The 22,265-nt window shown below is 42.7% G+C and overlaps 1 protein-coding gene across 1 annotated transcript in view; it reads left to right on the top strand.

Annotated features, from left to right (window-relative positions):
• Positions 1-22,265, top strand: part of LOC100371834 (ankyrin repeat and EF-hand domain-containing protein 1-like) — a 77,496-nt gene that overhangs the window by 2,903 nt on the left and 52,328 nt on the right. The window contains exons 2-3 of the mRNA XM_085495805.1: positions 1,236-1,435; positions 10,551-10,824. Coding sequence (XP_085351931.1) covers positions 1,236-1,435; positions 10,551-10,824 — 474 coding nt within the window. The remainder of the gene's footprint in view (positions 1-1,235; positions 1,436-10,550; positions 10,825-22,265) is intronic.

Raw genomic sequence — 22,265 nt, 5'->3', positions numbered from 1 at the left:
TTATACATATTGAGACGACCTAGAAAAAAATGCATTGGATTTAGCGTAAGCAACATTGTTGCTATTGAAAGGCACTAGTGCACGTAGTTGCTTAGCAACATAACATTATATTCCATTGACTGCGTCATTTATTGTCTATTTCAATCATAGGTCACTGTGAACAGCAGCATATACAGCATACATTTCCTTCAACTAGGAAAATTACCGTGACAGTAATTTAAATAAAATTGGAATGAAAATATATCTAATGAGTTTTTTATTATTTAGTTTCCACTTTTAATAACACCTTATTAATGTTATATTAAACTATTGTGACTATCATGAATTAACCAATTTTTTTCTTGGTTATAGTGTGAAAGAGAATATTTCCTACTTTGTTTTTTTACTAATATTCATAAGTGATATTGTGGCAGCTATTCATGCAAGCAGTGTTTAATAATTTGATGTATCTGGTTCCACATGACATAGAATACATTGTTTTCTTTGTTTCTAGCTGTGTTGTATAAACAACATAGAGGCAGTCTACCCTGCAGCAATATTAACTCATGTGTATGTAATTGCACCATGTAATAGAAAAAACAATCTCAGTATTTAGCTGGTGCTGAATTCAGAGTAGTCTATGCAACAAATACTTGGAGGGAGTAAAATATGGGATTTCAAAATATAATTGTTAAATTGACCTTTGACAATTGTTAGTAACACAAAGGACTGACTTGGGACGAGACACAGCATACTGCATAAGACGAGTCTTGGTAGAAGTATAATATGCCTCACAGGTAATGAAGAGCAGTAGTAGTACCGGTAGTATTAACACAAGACACAATGTGTCAGCCACTGCATATTTAAAAATGAAATCACTATTGCCATTTTAATGACTTTGTTTTTTAATTGTATTTTAAATGTAACTTTTAATAGTGATAATTTACCCAAACCTTACAGTGATACTCCAATGGTAGCTTTTACTTATCTGTACAAATATAGACAATAATGTCTATGTAAAAATACTTTTTTTTTCACTCAAAAAATAAGAAACTACTCCTTCTCTTTAACCATGGAAGTTAACATATGGTTCAATTTACATTATAGTATAGCGATATACACTTGAGATCTGATCATATTCTTTGCTGCAATCACCTATATACTAGTATGGGTGAACACCATACGTGTTTAATACAAAACCAAAAATATGCTGTTTTATAATTTTCTAATTTTTTCTAATTTATTGTTTTTTGTAGATATATTGTTTTACTGTTTGACGCCCACCAGTAGGCATAGTAAATGTGCTAGTATTGTCTTGGAATGTGGAGCTGATAGCAACAATAAGAACATTAATGGTGACCCAGTATTTCTAGTTGCTTGTGAAACTGCTGCTGAAAACGAAAACATATGTTTATCACTGTTGGAGAAGGGAGCCGATGCAAACAGTAAAAATATGGTACGTTCCTTAATGTAAATATAGTAAATGCTCTACTATATACTTTATAGCACCAAAATTCACTATGTGAACACTGTATGTCACGACCATATTGTACATCATATTGTGCTATATGAACACCATACATTAACCACTATAAGAACATCACATCTTATCACTACGTAAACACCACATCTTATCACTATGTGAACATCACATCTTATCACTATGTGAACATCACATCTTATAATTATGTGAACATCACATCTTATCACTATGTGAACATCACATCTTATCTTATCACTATGTGAACATCACATCTTATCACTATGTGAACATCACATCTTATCACTATGTGAACATCACATCTTATAATTATGTGAACATCACATCTTATAACTATGTGAACATCACATCTTATCACTATGTGAACACCACATCTTATCACTATGTGAACACCACATCTTATCACTATGTGAACACATCTTTTCACTATATAAACACCACTTTTATCAGTATGTGAACATCACTTCTTATCACTATGTGAACACTACATCTTATCACTATGTGAACATCACATCTTATCACTATGTGAACATCACATCTTATCACTATGTAAACATCACGACTTATCCCCATGTAAACGCCACATCGTATCACCATGTTAACGCCACATCTGATCACTATGTGAACACCACATCTTATCACTATGTGAACACCACATCTTATCACTATGTGAACACTACATCTTATCACTATGTGAACACCACATCTTATCACTATGTGAACACCACATCTTATCACTATGTGAACACCACATCTTATCACTGTGTGAACATCACATCTTATCACTGTGTGAACACCACATCTTATCACTGTGTGAACACCACATCTTATCACTATGTGAACACCACTTTTATCAGTATGTGAACATCACATCTTATCACTATGAACACTACATCTTATCACTATGTGAACATCACATCTTATCACTATGTGAACATCACATCTTATCACTATGTGAACATCACATCTTATCACTATGTGAACATCACATCTTATCACTATGTAAACATCACGACTTATCCCCATGTAAACGCCACATCTTATCACCATGTTAACGCCACATCTGATCACTGTGAACACCACATCTTATCACTATTCGAACATCACATCTTATCACTATGTGAACACCACATCTTATCACTATGTGAACACCACATCTTATCGCTATGTAAACACCACATCTTATCACTATGTGAACACCACATCTTATCACTTTGTGAACATCACATCTTATCACTGTGTGAACATCACATCTTATCACTGTGTGAACACCACATCTTATCACTGTGTGAACACCACATCTTATCACTATGTGAACACCACTTTTATCAGTATGTGAACATCACATCTTATCACTATGAACACTACATCTTATCACTATGTGAACATCACATCTTATCACTATGTGAACATCACATCTTATCACTATGTGAACATCACATCTTATCACTATGTGAACATCACATCTTATCACTATGTAAACATCACGACTTATCCCCATGTAAACGCCACATCTTATCACCATGTTAACGCCACATCTGATCACTGTGAACACCACATCTTATCACTATTCGAACATCACATCTTATCACTATGTGAACACCACATCTTATCACTATGTGAACACCACATCTTATCACTATGTAAACACCACATCTTATCACTATATAAACACCACTTTTATCAGTATGTGAACATCACTTCTTATCACTATGTGAACATCACATCTTATCACTATGTGAACACTACATCTTATCACTATGTGAACACTACATCTTATCACTATGTGAACACCACATCTTATCACTATTCGAACATCACATCTTATCACCATTCGAACATCACATCTTATCACTATGTGAACACCACATCTTATCACTATGTGAACACCACATCTTATCACTATGTAAACACCACATCTTATCACTATGTAAACACCACATCTTATCACTATGTAAACACCACATCTTATCACTATGTAACACCACATCTTATCACTATGTGAACACCACATCTTATCACTATGTAAACACCACTTCTTATCACTATGTGAACATCACATCTTATCACTATGTGAACACTACATCTTATCACTATGTGAACACTACATCTTATCACTATGTGAACACTACATCTTATCACTATGTGAACACTACATCTTATCACTATGTAAACAACACATCTTATCACTATGTGAACACCACATCTTATCGCTATGCGAACACCACATCTTATCACTATGTAAACACCACATCTTATCACTTTGTGAACATCACATCTTATCATTATGTGAACACCACATCTTATCACTATGTGAACACCACATCTTATCACTATGTGAACACCACATCTTATCACTGTGTGAACATCACATCTTATCACTGTGTGAACACCACATCTTATCACTGTGTGAACACCACATCTTATCACTATGTGAACACTACTTTTATCACTATGTGAACATCACATCTTATCACTATGAACACTACATCTTATCACTATGTGAACATCACATCTTATCACTATGTGAACATCACATCTTATCACTATGTGAACATCACATCTTATCACTATGTGAACATCACATCTTATCACTATGTAAACATCACGACTTATCCCCATGTAAACGCCACATCTTATCACCATGTTAACGCCACATCTGATCACTGTGAACACCACATCTTATCACTGTGAACACCACATCTTATCACTATTCGAACATCACATCTTATCACTATGTGAACACCACATCTTATCACTATGTGAACACCACATCTTATCGCTATGTAAACACCACATCTTATCACTGTGTGAACACCACATCTTATCACTTTGTGAACATCACATCTTATCACTTTGTGAACATCACATCTTATCACTATGTGAACACCACATCTTATCACTATGTGAACATCACATCTTATCACTATGTAAACACCACATCTTATCACTATGTAAACACCACATCTTATCACTATGTAAACACCACATCTTATCACTATGTAAACACCACATCTTATCACTATGTAAACACCACATAGTGATAAGATGTTCACAAAGTGATAAGATGTGGTGTTTACATAGTGATAAGATGTGGTGTTCGCATAGTGATAAGATGTGGTGTTTACATAGTGATAAGATGTGGTGTTTACATAGTGATAAGATGTGGTGTTCACATAGTGATAAGGTGTGGTGTTCACATAGTGATAAGGTGTGGTGTTCACATAGTGATAAGATGTGGTGTTCACACAGTGATAAGATGTGATGTTCACGCAGTGATAAGATGCGGTGTTCACATAGTGATAAGATGTGGTGTTCACATAGTGATAAGATGTGGTGATCACATAGTGATAAGATGTGGTGTTCACACAGTGATAAGATGTGATGTTCACACAGTGATAAGATGTGGTGTTCACATAGTGATAAGATGTGGTGTTCACATAGTGATAAGATGTGGTGTTCACATAGTGATAAGATGTGGTGTTCACACAGTGATAAGATGTGGTGTTCACACAGTGATAAGATGCGGTGTTCACATAGTGATAAGATGTGGTGTTCACATAGTGATAAGATATGGTGTTCACATAGTGATAAGATGTGGTGTTCACATAGTGATAAGATGTGGTGATCACATAGTGATAAGATGTGATGTTCACAAAGTGATAAGATGTGGTGTTCACATAGTGATACGATGTGGTGTTTACATAGTGATACGATGTGGTGTTTACATAGTGATAAGATGTGGTGTTTACATAGTGATAAGATGTGGTGTTTACATAGTGATAAGATGTGGTGTTCACATAGTGATAAGATGTGGTGTTCACAAAGTGATAAGATGTGGTGTTCACATAGTGATAAGATGTGGTGTTCACATAGTGATAAGATGTGGTGTTCACATAGTGATAAGATGTAGTGTTCACATAGTGATAAGATGTGATGTTCACATAGTGATAAGATGTGATGTTCACATAGTGATAAGATGTGATGTTCACATAGTGATAAGAAGTGGTGTTTACATAGTGATAAGATGTGGTGTTTACATAGTGATAAGATGTGGTGTTCACATAGTGATAAGATGTAGTGTCACATAGTGATAAGATGTGGTGTTTACATAGTGATAAGATGTGGTGTTTACATAGTGATAAGATGTGGTGTTTACATAGTGATAAGATGTGGTGTTTACATAGTGATAAAATGTGGTGTTCACATAGTGATAAGATGTGGTGTTCACATAGTGATAAGGTGTGATGTTCACAAAGTGATAAGATGTGGTGTTCACATAGCGATAAGATGTGGTGTTTACATAGCGATAAGATGTGGTGTTCACATAGTGATAAGATGTGGTGTTCACATAGTGATAAGATGTGATGTTCGAATAGTGATAAGATGTGGTGTTCACAGTGATCAGATGTGGCGTTAACATGGTGATAAGATGTGGCGTTTACATGGGGATAAGTCGTGATGTTTACATAGTGATAAGATGTGATGTTCACATAGTGATAAGATGTGATGTTCACATAGTGATAAGATGTGATGTTCACATAGTGATAAGATGTAGTGTTCACATAGTGATAAGATGTGATGTTCACATAGTGATAAGAAGTGATGTTCACATAGTGATAAGAAGTGATGTTCACATACTGATAAAAGTGGTGTTTATATAGTGATAAGATGTGGTGTTCACATAGTGATAAGATGTGGTCTTCACATAGTGATAAGATGTGGTGTTCACATAGTGATAAGATGTAGTGTTCACATAGTGATAAGATGTAGTGTTCACATAGTGATAAGATGTAGTGTTCACATAGTGATAAGATGTAGTGTTCACATAGTGATAAGATGTAGTGTTCACATAGTGATAAGATGTGATGTTCACATAGTGATAAGATGTGATGTTCACATAGTGATAAGAAGTGGTGTTTACATAGTGATAAGATGTGCTGTTTACATAGTGATAAGATGTGGTGTTTACATAGTGATAAGATGTGGTGTTCACATAGTGATAAGATGTAGTGTCACATAGTGATAAGATGTGGTGTTTATATAGTGATAAGATGTGGTGTTTACATAGTGATAAGATGTGGTGTTTACATAGTGATAAGATGTGGTGTTTACATAGTGATAAGATGTGGTGTTTACATAGTGATAAGATGTGGTGTTTACATAGTGATAAGATGTGGTGTTTACATAGTGATAAGATGTGGTGTTCACATAGTGATAAGATGTGGTGTTCGAATAGTGATAAGATGTGATGTTCGAATAGTGATAAGATGTGGTGTTCCCATGGTGATCAGATGTGGCGTTAACATGGTGATACGATGTGGCGTTTACATGGGGATAAGTCGTGATGATTACATAGTGATAAGATGTGATGTTCACATAGTGATAAGATGTAGTGTTCACATAGTGATAAGATGTGATGTTCACATAGTGATAAGAAGTGATGTTCACATACTGATAAAAGTGGTGTTTATATAGTGATAAGATGTGGTGTTCACATAGTGATAAGATGTGGTGTTCACATAGTGATAAGATGTGGTGTTCACATAGAGATAAGATGTGGTGTTCACATAGTGATAAGATGTGATGTTCACACAGTGATAAGATGTGGTGTTCACATAGTGATAAGATGTGGTGTTCACATAGTGATAAGATGTGATGTTCACATAGTGATAAGATGTGGTGTTTACATAGTGATAAGATGTGGTGTTTACATAGTGATAAGATGTGGTGTTTACATAGTGATAAGATGTGGTGTTTACATAGTGATAAGATGTGGTGTTCACATAGTGATAAGATGTGGTGTTCACATAGTGATAAGATGTGATGTTCGAATAGTGATAAGATGTGATGTTCGAATAGTGATAAGATGTGGTGTTCCCATGGTGATCAGATGTGGCGTTAACATGGTGATACGATGTGGCGTTTACATGGGGATAAGTCGTGATGATTACATAGTGATAAGATGTGATGTTCACATAGTGATAAGATGTAGTGTTCACATAGTGATAAGATGTGATGTTCACATAGTGATAAGAAGTGATGTTCACATACTGATAAAAGTGGTGTTTATATAGTGATAAGATGTGGTGTTTATATAGTGATAAGATGTGGTGTTCACATAGTGATAAGATGTGGTGTTCACATAGTGATAAGATGTGGTGTTCACATAGTGATAAGATGTGATGTTCACACAGTGATAAGATGTGGTGTTCACATAGTGATAAGATGTGGTGTTCACATAGTGATAAGATGTGATGTTCACATAGTGATAAGATGTGGTGTTCACACAGTGATAAGATGTGATGTTCACATAGTGATAAGATGTAGTGTTCACACAGTGATAAGATGTAGTGTTCACACAGTGATAAGATGTAGTGTTCACATAGTGATAAGATGTGATGTTCACATAGTGATAAGAAGTGATGTTCACATACAGATAAAAGTGGTGTTTATATAGTGATAAGATGTGGTGTTCACATAGTGATAAGATGTGGTCTTCACATAGTGATAAGATGTGGTGTTCACATAGTGATAAGATGTGATGTTCACACAGTGATAAGATGTGGTGTTCACATAGTGATAAGATGTGGTGTTCACATAGTGATAAGATGTGGTGTTCACATAGTGATAAGATGTGGTGTTCACATAGTGATAAGATGTGGTGTTCACATAGTGATAAGATGTTGTGATCACATAGTGATAAGATGTGATGTTCACAAAGTGATAAGATGTGGTGTTCACATAGTGATAAGATGTGGTGTTTACATGGTGATGAGATGTGGTGTTTACATAGTGATAATATGTGGTGTTTACATAGTGATAAGATGTGGTGTTTACATAGTGATAAGATGTGGTGTTCACATAGTGATAAGATGTGGTGTTTACATAGTGATAAGATATGATGTTCACAAAGTGATAAGATGTGGTGTTCACATAGCGATAAGATGTGGTGTTTACATAGCGATAAGATGTGGTGTTCACATAGTGATAAGATGTGGTGTTCACATAGTGATAAGATGTGATGTTCACATAGTGTTAAGAAGTGGTGTTTACATAGTGATAAGATGTGGTGTTTACATAGTGATAAGATGTAGTGTTCACATAGTGATAAGATGTAGTGTCACATAGTGATAAGATGTGGTGTTTACATCTTATCACCACATCTTATCACTGTGTGAACACCACATCTTATCACTGTGTGAACATCACATCTTATCACTGTGTGAACATCACATCTTATCACTGTGTGGACACCACATCTTATCACTGTGTGAACACCACATCTTATCACTATGTAAACACCACATCTTATCACTATGTGAACACCACTTTTATCAGTATGTGAACATCACATCTTATCACTATGAACACTACATCTTATCACTATGTGAACATCACATCTTATCACTATGTGAACATCACATCTTATCACTATGTGAACATCACATCTTATCACTATGTGAACATCACATCTTATCACTATGTAAACATCACGACTTATCCCCATGTAAACGCCACATCTTATCACCATGTTAACGCCACATCTGATCACTGTGAACTCCACATCTTATCACTATTCGAACATCACATCTTATCACTATGTGAACACCACATCTTATCACTATGTGAACACCACATCTTATCACTATGTGAACACCACATCTTATCACTTTGTGAACATCACATCTTATCACTATGTGAACACCACATATTATCACTATGTAAACATCACGACTTATCCCCATGTAAACGCCACATCTTATCACCATGTTAACGCCACATCTGATCACTATGTGAACACCACATCTTATCACTATTCGAACATCACATCTTATCACTATGTGAACACCACATCTTATCAATCTGTAAACACCACATCTTATCACTATGTGAACACCACATCCTATCACTATGTGAACACCACATACTATCACTATGTGAACACTACATCTTATCACTATGTGAACACTACATCTCATCACTATGTGAACACAACATCTCATCACTATGCAAACACCACATCTTACCACTATGTAAACACCACATCTTATCACTATGTGAACACCACATCTTATCACTATGTAAACACCACTTTTATCAGTATGTGAACATCACTTCTTATCACTATGTGAACATCACATCTTATCACTATGTGAACACTACATCTTATCACTATGTGAACATCACATCTTATCACTATGTGAACATCACATCTTATCACTATGTGAACATCACATCTTATCACTATGTAGACACCACATACATCTTATCACTATGTAAACACCACATACATCTTATCACTGTGAACACCACAAATCTTATCACTGTGTAAACACTACATACATCTTATCACTGTGTGAATATCGCATCTTATCACTATGTGAGCACCATGTACATCTTATCACTGTGAACACCACATCTTATCACTATGTAAACACCACATACATCTTATCACTATGTGAACACCACATCTTATCACTATGTAAACACCACATACATCTTATCACTGTGTGAACACCACATCTTATCACTATGTAAACACCACATACATCTTATCACTGTGTGAACACCACATCTTATTACTATGTAAACACCACATACATCTTATCACTGTGTGAACACCACATCTGATCACTATGTAAACACCACATACATCTTATCACTGTGTGAACACCACATCTTATCATTATGTGAGCACCACATCTTATCACTATGTGAGCACCACATATAGCCTTTCACTATGTGAACACATATTACTGTAGTTTGTGGACTACAGACATTGCTACTATGTGAACCCTATACACCACTGTGCCATGTGCACATGTATCATGTGGACTCTACTGCAACAAGTATGTGAATACTACATGGTACTTCTACTTTTGATTCACTGGTGCATTAGCTGATAGTGCTGATGAATATTTTCCTAATTACAATGTACAATATTGATATCATGATATAATGTGATTTGGTAACCATGTCAGTACCTAGGTAAACACGTTGGTGCTTTGGTAACCATGTTAGTGCCTAGTATTGTAATTATTGATTGATTTGTACCTTTGTTATACAGAATACAAAGAGGACTGCTTTAATATCTGCTGCTGGTAGTGGAAGTGTGGTTGTAGTTCGTGCAATACTGCAGGCAGGAGGTCAAGTTGATGCCGAAGACAGAGAGAAATTAACAGCAGTACATCTTGCAGCAGGTGGTGGCCATTTTGAAGTGTTGAAAGTACTTGCTTCTTATGGTGCAAATTTTGATGTTTTATCTGTTATTGGTAACACACCAGTACATCAGGCAGCTAAAGGTGGACATGCAATGTGTTGTAAATATTTAGGACAGAGAGGTCAGTTAAATTAATTATCACATATATGTACATGCATACAATTCTCATATTAAAATAGTTCCTGTTTTTTTCACACTGACATTGCATAAATAAAATGAAATGCATTGGTACTTTTGTTTCAGATATTATGAACTTGACTTGATGATTGATCTTAGTGTTCTAACAGTTTAAGGTTAATTGATTTGTGTCAGATGTTGTTCAATAAATGAGTCTATATAGTTTTTGCAGTATTAGTTTATTCCCATCAAAGCAATTATTGTAAGAGATGAAGTACACAGCTGTAATGTGTGATAACTTGTACCCAATGTTTACATTACAACCAGTGTATTGTGTACTGCTAGTAAATGCAAATGCACCAAAAATATTGTGAAGATAATGGACTGACAGATCACCCTAGCCTAAGACTATCAGATCACCCTAGCCTAAGACTGTCAGATCACCCTAGCCTAAGACTATCAGATCACCCTAGCCTAAGACTGACAGATCACCCTGGCTTATGACTGTCAGATCACCCTAGCCTGAGACTGTCAAATCACCCTTACCTAAGACTGTCAGATCACCCTAGCCTGAGACTGTCAGATCACCCTAGCCTAAGACTGTCAGATCATCCTAACCTGAGACTGTCAGATCACCCTAGCCTAAGACTGTAAGATCATCCTAATCTAAGACTGTCGGCTCACCCAGGTCTAAGACTGTCATATCACCCTAGCCTGAGACTGTCAGATCACCCTAGCCTGAGACTGTCAAATCACCCTTGCCTAAGACTGTCAGATCACCCTAGCCTAAGACTGTCAGATCACCCTAGCCTAAGACTGTCAGATCATAATAATCAAAGACCGTCAGGTCACCCTAGCCTGAGACTGTCAGATCACCCTAGCCTAAGACTGTCAGATCTCCCTAGCCTGAAACTATCAGATCACCCTAGCCTGAGACTGTCAGATCACCCTAGCCTATGACTGTCAGATCACCCTAGCCTAAGACTGTCAGACCACCCTAGCCTAAGACTGTCAGATCACCTTAGCCTGAGACTGTCAGATCACCCTAGCCTAAGACTGTCAGATCACCCTAGCCTAAGAATGTCAGATCACCCTAGCCTAAGACTGTCGGATCATCCCAACCTGAGACTGTCAGATCACCCTAATCTAAGAATGTCAGATCACCCTAGCTTGAGACTGTCAGATCACCCTAGCCTAAGACTGTCAGATCACCCTAGCCTAAGAATGTCAGATCACCCTAGCCTAAGACTGTCGGATCATCCCAACCTGAGACTGTCAGATCACCCTAATCTAAGAATGTCAGATCACCCTAGCTTGAGACTGTCAGATTACCCTAGCCTAAGACTGTCAGATCACCCTAGCCTAAGAATGTCAGATCACCCTAGCCTAAGACTGTCGGATCATCCCAACCTGAGACTGTCAGATCACCCTAATCTAAGAATGTCAGATCACCCTAGCTTGAGACTGTCAGATCACCCTAGCCTAAGACTGTCAGATCACCCTAGCCTAAGAATGTCAGATCACCCTAGCCTAAGACTGTCGGATCATCCCAACCTGAGACTGTCAGATCACCCTAATCTAAGAATGTCAGATCACCCTAGCTTGAGACTGTCAGATTACCCTAGCCTAAGACTGTCAGATCACCCTAGCCTAAGACTGTCAGATTACCCTAGCCTAAGACTGTCACATCACCCTAGCCTAAGACTGTCACATCACCCTAGCCTAAGACTGTCACATCACCCTAGCCTAAGACTGTCAGGTCACCCTAGCCTAAGACTATCAGGTCACCCTAGCCTAAGACTGTCAGATCACCGTAGTCTAAGACTGTCAGATCACCCTAGCCTAAGACTGTCAGATCACCCTAGCCCAAGACTGTCAGATCACCCTAGCCCAAGACTGTCAGATCACCCTAGCCCAAGACTGTCAGATCACCCTAGCCTAAGACTGTAAGATCATTCTAATCTAAGACTGTCAGATCACCCAGGTCTAAGACCGTCAGGTCACCCTAGCCTGAGACTGTCAGATCACCCTGGCCTAAGACTGTAAGATCTCCCTAGCCTAATACTGTCAGATCACCCCACCTCAGACTGCCAGATCACCCTAGCGTGAGACTGATCACCCTAGCCTAAGACTGTCAGATCACCCTAGCCTAAGAATGTCAGATCACCCTAGCCTAAGACTGTCGGATCATCCCAACCTGAGACTGTCAGATCACCCTAATCTAAGACCGTCAGATCAATCTAACCTAAGACTGTCAGGTCACCCTAGCCTAAGACTGTGAGATCACCCTAGCCTAAGACTGTGAGATCACCCTAGCCTAAGACTGTGAGATCACCCTAGCCTAAGACTGTCAGATCATAATAATCAAAGACCGTCAGGTCACCCTAGCCTGAGACTGTCAGATCACCCTAGCCTAAGACTGTCAGATCTCCCTAGCCTGAAACTATCAGATCACCCTAGCCTGAGACTGTCAGATCACCCTAGCCTATGACTGTCAGATCACCCTAGCCTAAGACTGTCAGACCACCCTAGCCTAAGACTTTCAGATCACCTTAGCCTGAGACTGTCAGATCACCCTAGCCTAAGACTGTCAGATCACCCTAGCCTAAGACTGTAAGATCATCCTAATCTAAGACTGTCGGGTCACCCAGGTCTAAGACTGTCATATCACCCTAGCCTGAGACTGTCAGATCACCCTAGCCTGAGACTGTCAGATCCCCCTAGCCTAAGACTGTCAGATCACCCTAGCCCAAGACTGTCAGATCACCCTAGCCCAAGACTGTCAGATCACCCTAGCCTGAGACTGTCAGATCACCCTAGCCTAAGACTGTCAGATTACCCTAGCCTAAGACTGTCAGATTACCCTAGCCTAAGACTGTCAGATCACCCTAGCCTGAGACTGTCAGATCACCCTAGCCTAAGACTGTCAGATTACCCTAGCCTAAGACTGTCAGATTACCCTAGCCTAAGACTGTCAGATCAACCTAGCCCGAGACTGTCAGATCACCCTAGCCCGAGACTGTCAGATCACCCTAGCCTAAGACTGTCAGATTACCCTAGCCTAAGACTGTCACATCACCCTAGCCTAAGACTGTCACATCACCCTAGCCTAAGACTGTGAGATCACCCTAGCCTAAGACTGTCAGGTCACCCTAGCCTAAGACTATCAGATCACCGTAGTCTAAGACTGTCAGATCACCGTAGTCTAAGACTGTCAGATCACCCTAGCCCAAGACTGTCAGATCACCCTAGCCCAAGACTGTCAGATCACCCTAGCCTAAGACTGTCAGATCACCCAGGTCTAAGACCGTCAGGTCACCCTAGCCTGAGACTGTCAGATCACCCTGGCCTAAGACTGTAAGATCTCCCTAGCCTAATACTGTCAGATCACCCCACCTCAGACTGCCAGATCACCCTAGCCCAAGACTGTCAGATCACCCTAGCCCAAGACTGTCAGATCACCCTAGCCTAAGACTGTAAGATCATTCTAATCTAAGACTGTCAGATCACCCAGGTCTAAGACCGTCAGGTCACCCTAGCCTGAGACTGTCAGATCACCCTGGCCTAAGACTGTAAGATCTCCCTAGCCTAATACTGTCAGATCACCCCACCTCAGACTGCCAGATCACCCTAGCCTGAGACTGTCTGATCACCCTAGCCTAAGACTGTCAGATCACCCTAGCCTAAGAATGTTAGATCACCCTAGCCTAAGACTGTCGGATCATCCCAACCTGAGACTGTCAGATCACCCTAATCTAAGACTGTCAGATCACCATAGCCTGAGACTGTCAGATCACCCTAGCCTAAGACTGTCAGATTACCCTAGCCTAAGACTGTCAGATTACCCTAGCCTAAGACTGTCACATCACCCTAGCCTAAGACTGTCACATCACCCTAGCCTAAGACTGTCACATCACCCTAGCCTAAGACTGTCAGGTCACCCTAGCCTAAGACTATCAGGTCACCCTAGCCTAAGACTGTCAGATCACCGTAGTCTAAGACTGTCAGATCACCCTAGCCCAAGACTGTCAGATCACCCTAGCCCAAGACTGTCAGATCACCCTAGCCCAAGACTGTCAGATCACCCTAGCCCAAGACTGTCAGATCACCCTAGCCCAAGACTGTCAGATCACCCTAGCCCAAGACTGTCAGATCACCCTAGCCCAAGACTGTAAGATCATTCTAATCTAAGACTGTCAGATCACCCAGGTCTAAGACCGTCAGGTCTCCCTAGCCTAATACTGTCAGATCACCCCACCTCAGACTGCCAGATCACCCTAGCCTGAGACTGTCTGATCACCCTAGCCTAAGACTGTCAGATCACCCTAGCCTAAGAATGTCAGATCACCCTAGCTTAAGACTGTCAGATCATCCCAAACTGAGACTGTCAGATCACCCTAATCTAAGACCGTCAGATCAATCTAACCTAAGACTGTCAGGTCACCTTAGCCTAAGACTGTGAGATCACCCTAGCCTAAGACTGTGAGATCACCCTAGCCTAAGACTGTGAGATCACCCTAGCCTAAGACTGTCAGATCACCCTAGCCCGAGACGTCAGGTCACCCTAGCCTGAGACTGTCAGATCACGCTAGCCTAAGACTGTCAGATCACCCTAGCCTAAGACTGTCAGATCACCCTAGTCTAAGACTGTCAGGTCACCCTAGCCTAAGACTGTCAAGTCACCCTAGCCTAAGACTGTCAGGTCACCCTAGCCTAAGATCGTCAGATCACCCTAGCCTAAGACCGTCAGGTCACCCTAGCCTGATACTGTCAGATCACCCTAGCCTAAGACTGTCAGATCACCCTAGCCTAAGACTGTGAGATCACCCTAGCCTTAGACTGTCAGATGACCCTAGCCCGAGACGTCAGGTCACCCTAGCCTGAGACTGTCAGATCACCCTAGCCTGATACTGTCAGATCACCCTAGCCTAAGACTGTCAGGTCACCCTAGCCTAAGACCCTCAGATCACCCTAGACTAAGACTGTCAGGTCACCCTAGCCTGATACTGTCAGATCACCCTAGTCTAAGACTGTCACATCACCCTAGCCTAAGACTGTCGGATCATCCCAACCTGAGACTGTCAGATCACCCTAATCTAAGACCGTCAGATCAATCTAACCTAAGACTGTCAGGTCACCCTAGCCTAAGACTGTGAGATCACCCTAGCCTAAGACTGTGAGATCACCCTAGCCTAAGACTGTGAGATCACCCTAGCCTAAGACTGTGAGATCACCCTAGCCTAAGACTGTCAGATCACCCTAGCCCGAGACGTCAGGTCACCCTAGCCTGAGTCTGTCAGATCACGCTAGCCTAAGACTGTCAGATCACCCTAGCCTAAGACTGTCAGATCACCCTAGTCTAAGACTGTCAGGTCACCCTAGCCTAAGACTGTCAAGTCACCCTAGCCTAAGACTGTCAGGTCACCCTAGCCTAAGATCGTCAGATCACCCTAGCCTAAGACCGTCAAGTCACCCTAGCCTGATACTGTCAGATCACCCTAGCCTAAGACTGTCAGATCACCCTAGCCTAAGACTGTGAGATCACCCTAGCCTTAGACTGTCAGATGACCCTAGCCCGAGACGTCAGGTCACCCTAGCCTGAGACTGTCAGATCACGCTAGCCTAAGACTGTCAGATCACCCTAGTCTAAGACTGTCAGGTCACCCTAGCCTAAGACTGTCACGTCACCCTAGCCTAAGACTGTCAGGTCACCCTAGCCTAAGACCCTCAGATCACCCTAGCCTAAGACTGTCAGGTCACCCTAGCCTGATACTGTCAGATCACCCTAGTCTATGACTGTCAGGTCACCCTAGCCTAAGACTATCAGATCACTCTCGCCTAAGACTGACAGATCACCCTGGCTTATGACTGTCAGATCACCCTAGCCCGAGACTGTCAAATCACCCTTACCTAAGACTGTCAGATCACCCTAGCCTAAGACTGTAAGATCATCCTAATCTAAGACTGTCGGGTCACCCAGGTCTAAGACTGTCATATCACCCTAGCCTGAGACTGTCAGATCACCCTAGCCTGAGACTGTCAGATCCCCCTAGCCTAAGACTGTCAGATCACCCCAGCCCAAGACTGTCAGATCACCCCAGCCCGAGACTGTCAGATCACCCTAGCCTGAGACTGTCAGATCACCCTAGCCTAAGACTGTCAGATTACCCTAGCCTAAGACTGTCAGATTACCCTAGCCTAAGACTGTCAGATCATCCTAACCTGAGACTGTCAGATCACCCTAGCCTAAGACTGTCAGATCACCCTAGCCTAAGACTGTAAGATCATCCTAATCTAAGACTGTCGGCTCACCCAGGTCTAAGACTGTCGGCTCACCCAGGTCTAAGACTGTCATATCACCCTAGCCTGAGACTGTCAGATCACCCTAGCCTGAGACTGTCAAATCACCCTAGCCTGAGACTGTCAAATCACCCTTGCCTAAGACTGTCAGATCACCCTAGCCTAAGACTGTCAGATCACCCTAGCCTAAGACTGTCAGATCATAATAATCAAAGACCGTCAGGTCACCCTAGCCTGAGACTGTCAGATCACCCTAGCCTAAGACTGTCAGATCTCCCTAGCCTGAAACTATCAGATCACCCTAGCCTGAGACTGTCAGATCACCCTAGCCTATGACTGTCAGATCACCCTAGCCTAAGACTGTCAGACCACCCTAGCCTAAGACTGTCAGATCACCTTAGCCTGAGACTGTCAGATCACCCTAGCCTAAGACTGTCAGATCACCCTAGCCTAAGACTGTAAGATCATCCTAATCTAAGACTGTCGGGTCACCCAGGTCTAAGACTGTCATATCACCCTAGCCTGAGACTGTCAGATCACCCTAGCCTGAGACTGTCAGATCACCCTAGCCTAAGACTGTCAGATCACCCTAGCCCGAGACTGTCAGATCACCCTAGCCTGAGACTGTCAGATCACCCTAGCCTAAGACTGTCAGATCACCCTAGCCCAAGACTGTCAGATCACCCTAGCCCGACTGTCAGATCACCCTAGCCCGAGACTGTCAGATCACCCTAGCCTAAGACTGTCAGATTACCCTAGCCTAAGACTGTCAGATTACCCTAGCCTAAGACTGTCACATCACCCTAGCCTAAGACTGTCAGGTCACCCTAGTCTAAGACTATCAGGTCACCCTAGCCTAAGACTGTCAGATCACCGTAGTCTAAGACTGTCAGATCACCCTAGCCTAAGACTGTCAGATCACCCTAGTCCAAGACTGTCAGATCACCCTAGCCCAAGACTGTCAGATCACCCTAGCCTAAGACTGTAAGATCATTCTAATCTAAGACTGTCAGATCACCCAGGTCTAAGACCGTCAGGTCACCCTAGCCTGAGACTGTCAGATCACCCTGGCCTAAGACTGTAAGATCTCCCTAGCCTAAGACTATCAGATCACCCTAGCCCAAGACTGTCAGATCACCCTAGCCTAAGACTATCAGATCACCCTAGCCTAGGACTGACAGATCACCCTGGCTTATGACTGTCAGATCACCCTAGCCTGAGACTGTCAAATCACCCTTACCTAAGACTGTCAGATCTCCCTAGCCTCAGACTGTCAGATCACCCTAGCCTAAGACTGTCAGATCATCCTAACCTGAGACTGTCAGATCACCCTAGCCTAAGACTGTCAGATCACCCTAGCCTAAGACTGTAAGATCATCCTAATCTAAGACTGTCGGCTCACCCAGGTCTAAGACTGTCATATCACCCTAGCCTGAGACTGTCAGATCACCCTAGCCTGAGACTGTCAAATCACCCTTGCCTAAGACTGTCAGATCACCCTAGCCTAAGACTGTCAGATCACCCTAGCCTAAGACTGTCAGATCATAATAATCAAAGACCGTCAGGTCACCCTAGCCTGAGACTGTCAGATCACCCTAGCCTAAGACTGTCAGATCTCCCTAGCCTGAAACTATCAGATCACCCTAGCCTGAGACTGTCAGATCACCCTAGCCTATGACTGTCAGATCACCCTAGCCTAAGACTGTCAGACCACCCTAGCCTAAGACTGTCAGATCACCCTAGCCCAAGACTGTCAGATCACCCTAGCCTGAGACTGTCAGATCACCCTAGCCTGAGACTGTCAGATCACCCCACCTCAGACTGCCAGATCACCCTAGCCTGAGACTGTCTGATCACCCTAGCCTAAGACTGTCAGATCACCCTAGCCTAAGAATGTCAGATCACCCTAGCCTAAGACTGTCGGATCATCCCAACCTGAGACTGTCAGATCACCCTAATCTAAAACTGTCAGATCACCCTAGCCTGAGACTGTCAGATCACCCTAGCCTGAGACAGTCAGATTACCCTAGCCTAAGACTGTCAGATTACCCTAGCCTAAGACTGTCACATCACCCTAGCCCAAGACTGTCACATCACCCTAGCCTAAGACTGTCAGATCACCCAGGTCTAAGACCGTCAGGTCACCCTAGCCTGAGACTGTCAGATCACCCTGGCCTAAGACTGTAAGATCTCCCTAGCCTAATACTGTCAGATCACCCCACCTCAGACTGCCAGATCACCCTAGCCCAAGACTGTCAGATCACCCTAGCCCAAGACTGTCAGATCACCCTAGCCTAAGACTGTAAGATCATTCTAATCTAAGACTGTCAGATCACCCAGGTCTAAGACCGTCAGGTCACCCTAGCCTGAGACTGTCAGATCACCCTGGCCTAAGACTGTAAGATCTCCCTAGCCTAATACTGTCAGATCACCCCACCTCAGACTGCCAGATCACCCTAGCCTGAGACTGTCTGATCACCCTAGCCTAAGACTGTCAGATCACCCTAGCCTAAGAATGTCAGATCACCCTAGCCTAAGACTGTCGGATCATCCCAACCTGAGACTGTCAGATCACCCTAATCTAAGACTGTCAGATCACCATAGCCTGAGACTGTCAGATCACCCTAGCCTAAGACTGTCAGATTACCCTAGCCTAAGACTGTCAGATTACCCTAGCCTAAGACTGTCACATCACCCTAGCCTAAGACTGTCACATCACCCTAGCCTAAGACTGTCACATCACCCTAGCCTAAGACTGTCAGGTCACCCTAGCCTAAGACTATCAGGTCACCCTAGCCTAAGACTGTCAGATCACCGTAGTCTAAGACTGTCAGATCACCCTAGCCCAAGACTGTCAGATCACCCTAGCCCAAGACTGTCAGATCACCCTAGCCCAAGACTGTCAGATCACCCTAGCCCAAGACTGTCAGATCACCCTAGCCCAAGACTGTCAGATCACCCTAGCCCAAGACTGTCAGATCACCCTAGCCCAAGACTGTAAGATCATTCTAATCTAAGACTGTCAGATCACCCAGGTCTAAGACCGTCAGGTCTCCCTAGCCTAATACTGTCAGATCACCCCACCTCAGACTGCCAGATCACCCTAGCCTGAGACTGTCTGATCACCCTAGCCTAAGACTGTCAGATCACCCTAGCCTAAGAATGTCAGATCACCCTAGCTTAAGACTGTCAGATCATCCCAAACTGAGACTGTCAGATCACCCTAATCTAAGACCGTCAGATCAATCTAACCTAAGACTGTCAGGTCACCCTAGCCTAAGACTGTGAGATCACCCTAGCCTAAGACTGTGAGATCACCCTAGCCTAAGACTGTGAGATCACCCTAGCCTAAGACTGTCAGATCACCCTAGCCCGAGACGTCAGGTCACCCTAGCCTGAGACTGTCAGATCACGCTAGCCTAAGACTGTCAGATCACCCTAGCCTAAGACTGTAAGATCATCCTAATCTAAGACTGTCGGGTCACCCAGGTCTAAGACTGTCATATCACCCTAGCCTGAGACTGTCAGATCACCCTAGCCTGAGACTGTCAGATCCCCCTAGCCTAAGACTGTCAGATCACCCCAGCCCAAGACTGTCAGATCACCCCAGCCCGAGACTGTCAGATCACCCTAGCCTGAGACTGTCAGATCACCCTAGCCTAAGACTGTCAGATTACCCTAGCCTAAGACTGTCAGATTACCCTAGCCTAAGACTGTCAGATCATCCTAACCTGAGACTGTCAGATCACCCTAGCCTAAGACTGTAAGATCATCCTAATCTAAGACTGTCGGCTCACCCAGGTCTAAGACTGTCGGCTCACCCAGGTCTAAGACTGTCATATCACCCTAGCCTGAGACTGTCAGATCACCCTAGCCTGAGACTGTCAAATCACCCTAGCCTGAGACTGTCAAATCACCCTTGCCTAAGACTGTCAGATCACCCTAGCCTAAGACTGTCAGATCACCCTAGCCTAAGACTGTCAGATCATAATAATCAAAGACCGTCAGGTCACCCTAGCCTGAGACTGTCAGATCACCCTAGCCTAAGACTGTCAGATCTCCCTAGCCTGAAACTATCAGATCACCCTAGCCTGAGACTGTCAGATCACCCTAGCCTATGACTGTCAGATCACCCTAGCCTAAGACTGTCAGACCACCCTAGCCTAAGACTGTCAGATCACCTTAGCCTGAGACTGTCAGATCACCCTAGCCTAAGACTGTCAGATCACCCTAGCCTAAGACTGTAAGATCATCCTAATCTAAGACTGTCGGGTCACCCAGGTCTAAGACTGTCATATCACCCTAGCCTGAGACTGTCAGATCACCCTAGCCTGAGACTGTCAGATCACCCTAGCCTAAGACTGTCAGATCACCCTAGCCCGAGACTGTCAGATCACCCTAGCCTGAGACTGTCAGATCACCCTAGCCTAAGACTGTCAGATCACCCTAGCCCAAGACTGTCAGATCACCCTAGCCCGACTGTCAGATCACCCTAGCCCGAGACTGTCAGATCACCCTAGCCTAAGACTGTCAGATTACCCTAGCCTAAGACTGTCAGATTACCCTAGCCTAAGACTGTCACATCACCCTAGCCTAAGACTGTCAGGTCACCCTAGTCTAAGACTATCAGGTCACCCTAGCCTAAGACTGTCAGATCACCGTAGTCTAAGACTGTCAGATCACCCTAGCCTAAGACTGTCAGATCACCCTAGTCCAAGACTGTCAGATCACCCTAGCCCAAGACTGTCAGATCACCCTAGCCTAAGACTGTAAGATCATTCTAATCTAAGACTGTCAGATCACCCAGGTCTAAGACCGTCAGGTCACCCTAGCCTGAGACTGTCAGATCACCCTGGCCTAAGACTGTAAGATCTCCCTAGCCTAAGACTATCAGATCACCCTAGCCCAAGACTGTCAGATCACCCTAGCCTAAGACTATCAGATCACCCTAGCCTAGGACTGACAGATCACCCTGGCTTATGACTGTCAGATCACCCTAGCCTGAGACTGTCAAATCACCCTTACCTAAGACTGTCAGATCTCCCTAGCCTCAGACTGTCAGATCACCCTAGCCTAAGACTGTCAGATCATCCTAACCTGAGACTGTCAGATCACCCTAGCCTAAGACTGTCAGATCACCCTAGC

The sequence above is a fragment of the Saccoglossus kowalevskii genome, chromosome 2, assembly GCF_978046115.1.
Source record: "Saccoglossus kowalevskii chromosome 2, keSacKowa6.1, whole genome shotgun sequence".
Classification (NCBI taxonomy): Eukaryota; Metazoa; Hemichordata; class Enteropneusta; family Harrimaniidae; genus Saccoglossus; species Saccoglossus kowalevskii.
This window is presented reverse-complemented; position numbering and strand designations above follow the sequence as displayed.